This window comes from Pleurodeles waltl, chromosome 2_1 (assembly GCF_031143425.1).
Source record: "Pleurodeles waltl isolate 20211129_DDA chromosome 2_1, aPleWal1.hap1.20221129, whole genome shotgun sequence".
Classification (NCBI taxonomy): domain Eukaryota; kingdom Metazoa; phylum Chordata; class Amphibia; order Caudata; family Salamandridae; genus Pleurodeles; species Pleurodeles waltl.
Genome location: NC_090438.1, coordinates 636,205,760 through 636,211,759, shown reverse-complemented (window position 1 = coordinate 636,211,759; position 6,000 = coordinate 636,205,760). Strand labels below are relative to the sequence as shown.

The 6,000-nt window shown below is 42.9% G+C and overlaps 1 protein-coding gene across 1 annotated transcript in view; it reads right to left on the bottom strand.

Moving 5' to 3' along the window:
• HECW1 (HECT, C2 and WW domain containing E3 ubiquitin protein ligase 1) overlaps positions 1–6,000 on the bottom strand; it is a 1,026,664-nt gene that overhangs the window by 544,597 nt on the left and 476,067 nt on the right. Inside the window, exon 5 of the mRNA XM_069216002.1 lies at positions 64–171. Within this exon, the coding sequence (XP_069072103.1) occupies positions 64–171 (108 nt within the window). The remainder of the gene's footprint in view (positions 1–63; positions 172–6,000) is intronic.

The following is a 6,000-nucleotide window of genomic DNA, read 5'->3' as shown; positions in this document are numbered from 1 at the left end:
CGTGCAAAAGACAGCTTATTTCCAGCACTCACTTAAGCAAACCTTAGAAGGCGCATTACTTACGCTCTACAAAGTAAGAGCTGGCTTCAATTTTCCAGACAATCTGACCTCGATGAGAGCCATTGACACCACGATTCTTGTAGTCAAGAAAATTTTCCGATTGGGCTTCATCTGTAAGAAAACAAAATAGTCCATTAAGACATCTATTTGCACTGATGTAGGAAATGTAAAGCTAACGTGATATAACTCAAATTCAGACCATGCGCGGCGCGAATTCTGATAAATAGTTGACACCTGACATAAACAGCCATAACACAGGTCAGGTATAGTCCGTGCGTGACACGTCTTCTAACAAATAATTGATTTGCTGCCATATGAGGTATATTTGTCATCATCTGCAGCAGTCACGTACCTATCCCTGGCATGAACAGCAAGGAGGCCATCATGGTTTATTCCGGGCCATTCCTTGCCGTGGGCTGAAAGAGATTCACATTTGCATTAAGTCAGAGTATGCTGTCGGAAAGGGAGTCATCTTTTTCGTGAATCTGTCAGGTTGAACCCTGCTGGGATATGAGAGATTGTGGAATAGTGAATAAAAAGCAAGTTCACACAGGCGAGGATTTCCATATTCGAAAAACTAGGGGGCATATTTATACTCCGTTTGCGCCGGAATTGCGTCGTTTTTTTTAAAAACGCAATTCCGACGCAAAACTAACTCCATATTTATACTTTGGCGTTAGACGTGTCTAGCGCCAAAGTCCATGGAGTTAGCGTCATTTTTTAGCGTGGACTTTGCGTTAATTATATGCAAGGTAGGCGTTCCCGTCTAAAAAATCGACTCCGAGGCATGTGCGTCGGATTTATACTCCCGGACAAAATTCACGCCTGGGAGTGGGCGGGTCAAAAAAAATGACGTACGGCCGCTTTTGCGCCGTTTTTTAGCACCTGCAAAAGGCAGGCGTTAAGGGACCTGTGGGCTCTGAAGGAGCCCAGAGGTGCCCTCCCATGCCCCCAGGGACACCCCCTGTCACCCTTGCCCACCCCAGGAGGACACCCAATGCTGGAGGGACCCATCCCAGGGACATTAAGGTAAGTTCAGGTAAGTTTAAAAAAAAAAAAAATTCGTGGCATAGGGGGGCCTGATTTGTGCCCCCCTACATGCCACTATTCCCAATGACCATGCCCAGGGGACAGAAGTCCCCTGGGCATGGCCATTGGGCAAGGGGGCATGACTCCTGTCTTTGCTAAGACAGGAGTCATTTCTATGGGGGTTGGGGGTGAAAAAAAATGGCGCAAATCGGGTTGAGATGAAAAAATTGCCTCAACCTGACTTGCCCGATTTCTTGACGCCCAAGCCCCATATACCCCTACGCCGGCGCTGCCTGGTGTACGTCGTTTTTTTTAACGCACACCAGACGGCGCCGGCGGCTAACGCCGGCTAACGTCATTCAATTCGCATGGCGCTTCAGAATGGCGTTAGCCGGCGCTAATTTTTTTGACGCAAAACTGCGTTAGCGCAGTTTTGCGTCAAAAAGTATAAATATGGGCCTAGGTGTTCTCTCCAAGCCATCCTTAAGTTTAAAATGGCCAACACAATCTGGGCTATGTAGGCAATAATGTAAACGAATCAACATTTTAAATATTGCTAATAGAAACTCGTGAACTGTAGGTTAATACTGTTGTTCTCATTAACCTGGAACGTGTTAGGGGGTGAGGTGGTTGTGGGTGAGGAACTTTCGCCCTAATGTACTAACGCTGGGGTCACAAAGCAGCATGTGTTTGGCACACTGACTGACTGTTTTGCAACCCAACCTTCATTTTGCGCTGCAACATTTTACACATTCTTTGCCTCTCAAATTTATTGAGATCTGCAGAATCCTGCCTTAATAATATCAATGACATAAACTTCTATTTTTTCAAATTTTACTGAACGCCTTTCAGTCCAGGCATGGAGGCCGACGTAGAACACCACATTCCCAATTGCACAATGTAGCCTCTATTCTTAAAAGTCACCAGCGACACATTTAGGAAGAAATGAATGGGAGGCTGTTAGGGTACTTGAGGGCACGATGCCTGCATCCATCATTCTCAGATTAGAAGGTATAAATCAAGAACAGCCTCGTCTATGCAAATCCATACTGTGTGTTGCAACTGCAGTTACAAACTATTGTCACATTCTACGTTGATTCAGAAGGAAGAATGGGGACACACTGGTCTGTCCTTTCCACATTCTGAAACAGAAAGAGTACTCTGGGACCACAAGCATTGTATTTTGTGGCCACCAAGACTGTAATTTTGCAAAGTGCAGGATTCGCAAACTCAGTTAAGTAATTTTCTATGAATCAGATATTTTCAAGGTCTGAAATGCAGTTTTTTGGTCTGTATTGCTGCAGGCACTGGTTGTGACCCCCATCTAACTAAACAACTTCTTCATGCACCTGTTCATTAAACTGTTCTGTTTGAGGTTCCACCATCTTCCTGTGCCTGCTTTCGATTTTAGCGTTAGACATTGACTGACTTGAGTACAAAAGTTGTTTCTAAATCCACCTTCCAATACCCCTCCAATAACCATATTGCTCATAACCACAAAGCTACTAGACCAATTGTCTTGAAAATAAATGGCACCACATCACAAGTGAATTATTGCAAATGGAAATCCTAAGAATAGAGATCAAACGTTCAAGATGTGTAGACTTTCAGGCTTAACATCTTGCAACCCCTTGCTGCTTCCTCAAGCCAATGCAGGAGACACGATGAGCCGAGGAGACACGAAGTGCCTAGGTTTGGATGGGGTCAGTAGTTAAAGCCGTATGCTACATTTTATTAGGAGGGCAAAGGTAAAAAAGTAATTGGCTAAAAATGAGGTTAGGGCCAACAGGATGAGAGGTAGATGGCTGGGAGAGGAAGGAGTAGACGTGTTAGGACAGGGAGAGGCAAGTATAAGCAAGACAGATGGCAGACACAAAAGTAAAGAAATGTTTGATGCTTGTAAAACTAAGTAGTTACATTATGTGGCAGGGGTTAAAAGAAAAAGAACAGTTGGAGAACGAAAAAAAAAAGCAGTGGAATTATCATAATAAATAAACTTATCTAGCATGCATCACAAATCATCTTGTGTCTAGATGTTCATTATTACTACCAGAAGCATGAGAGTTTCGGTGGACACACTGGGGCTGCACACAGATATCTGTAATGGATGCAGTAGTCCCCTAAGCTATCTTTCTTGAGAAATAGTAATTGAAGAAAGAGAAACAGATTGGCAAAGCAATTTTAACAAACAGCAAACATGCCAGTAGGACTTAACACTGGCTGAACAATATGCACCTGCTACATTACATTGGGATTCACACATATTTTTCTGTGAGAGTGTCTTATTTTTTCAGACTGCTGAAATCTAGGAGTAAGAGGATGGAAGAAGCACAATTTTAGGGAATGACAGCTAACCAATGGGACATTGTTGTATTGCGATAGGGAGAATGTGAGAAATTGGTTTATTAGTTGCGGTGAATTGAGGTCCACCACAATTAATAAAGGCCCTATCATGTAAGGTCCAGTGAAAGGTTACAATAAATTAAACCTGAGCTCAAAACATGGTAGATATGGCACAGGACAAACAGACTTAACTGAAGGAAATAGTGTAAAGCATTTAAATGTTTAGAAGTACCACAATAGGAAAAGATGGCAAGAACACAACACAATAAAAATCTCAGTCCAATTTATAAACATAGAGACTAATTTAATAAACAGAATGACCCAAAAAAACAAAAATTTAATAAAGGGAACCAGGAATATGAGTTTTGCAAGATTTAACTAAAAATAGCTTCAAAAAGCACTTAGCGCCAATGCGAGTCAACTGATCGCTGTAGACTGGGACCTAGGCATGATTTGAGGCTGACCATGATGGAGTGTCGGTTTGATCTGGTTGGAGGGTTTACCTTGGGACTTACTCTAAAAAATGGAAGTCAAAGTCCTTCAGTGGGGCCAGACAGGGGGTTGTACCCATGTAGGGATCCAAAATATCAAATAGGCATTGGATGAGGGCCTGGTGCAGCTGTTGGCAGTGGTGGAAAAATCTCAGTGTGGGAACATTTGAACTTCTCTCCAAAAGTAGCCTTCTCACCCGCCTGATACTTTTGGCATCATTGCCGGGACAGGATTTTCTCCCTTCAGACTTCATCTCTTTTTCAGAGCGGGGCATGGCTGCAGGCTGTGTCCGATGAGGACTTCAAAAGGTCGGGTACCTTCTTGTCAATGTCCAGCTGAAAAGGATTTGCTGCTGTAGAGAAGGTCTGAGCTAGGGGAAACCTGTTTCTTCAGCTTTGTGAGGTTGAGCTCCGGGCAGATGGGCTTGGAGATTTGACCCATTCACTTCAGGAAAAAGGCCCTACAACCACACAGGAGGCCTGCTAACTGACCCTTGGAGTCAATGTTATTGTCCTGTGTCCAAGTGGGAGCAGTTACAGCCATACAGACATCATCTCCAGTCTGACACAGCAGGTGAAGTCCTTCTTATGTTCTTCTGTGGGTCCAGGGTGTTCTGAGAAGGTGTCTTGGTGTACTAAATTTATGCCTGGCACTAGCTTTTGGGTATGGTGATTAAAGGACCTTCCCCAACCAATAGGGTAATCCTACCCATTTTACAGCAGTTCCCGTATGCCCTATTGCAGACAAACTCACATTGTCTCTCACTCACTAAATCCAAGATGGAAAAGACTTTCTCCCCTTGTGCAGTCTGTGTGTCCACCCAGATGTGCTCTTGAGCTCAAAAGCAGCTCTGTGGTCACTTCAAGCCAGTTCTGTGGCAGTCCCCCCCCCCTTAGTTTTATGCCCACCTTAGGACAAAGGAATGCCTAGGAGGACAAAGGAAAGGGCCTGTTCAGGTGTCACCAGACTTCTGCTTGTGATAGGAGGGTCCACTTTGAAATGATTTATTTTCTTGAGCATAGCCCAACTGGTCTTCTCAACAGGGGAACAAAAACACCTCACTGCACCCAGCCCATTGTCTCTCTTCTGGGAACAGGATCCACACCTTCCCTCCTGGGTGACAGTTGGCGTATTAAAGTAAAATAGAGACCTGGAGCCTCAGGCAGGGAAAAGGAAAGTTTCCAAAAATCCCTTTCCTTTAATATTTATCAAAATCAGGCTTCAAAATGAAGTTGGATTTTTAATAAATATAAAAAATATGTATGTTATCATTTTTCTAGCTGGTACTAGCCTGCAATAGCATAATCAATATTGAATATTGCTTATCTGTATTTCTAAATAGGCCAGTCAGCCTGCCTACTTTGAAAATAGCTTTTGGGTGGTAGGCACTGTAAACAAAATGCTATCTTTAAGTTTCTACATGTCTTACTATTAAATGCTACCCACCCTGACTTATGGGCTACAAGACCTACACGAGAGGGAGGTTTTCTCCTATCAAAAAGGGTCATTTTGACAGGTAAGGTAATAATCTTAAAATTGCAGCAGCCGGGCTATAGTTGTAGGCCTAGAGTCATGTAGTCCATGGGTGATACTGAACTTTCCATGTCATGGGTGTATTTTGGGACACTATAGAGTACGGCCTTATTGGAAAGTTAAATAGGCCAAATAGGAGTAAGTCAGTTTTGATTTGTTTTACAGGCAGAGCATATACTCTAGAGCCCAGTTAGTAGCTGTCCTGTGCACAGACTAAAAAAACAGTAGTATCAGTCTACAAAAAATGGTGTTCACCAGACAAAAAGAGGTGCTTTCTCACAAAGAATGACAAGGCATAATCATTATTGACTATGGAGTTGGCCAAGAAAAGTAGTTCTGAGAGAATACCTGACTTTTGGTCCGCAGCAGCAAATGATTCTCAACAGCAGCGAAGGAGTGTATTTTGGGACGGTAAAGGGTATTATTATTATTATTATTAAAGTGTACATTTGCTGAGAGAAAAAGTAATGAGAATAAAACCGAAAAACAGATTATATTTCAAATTTTAAAATGTACTTAACAATGTGGGAATAAGTATAAGTT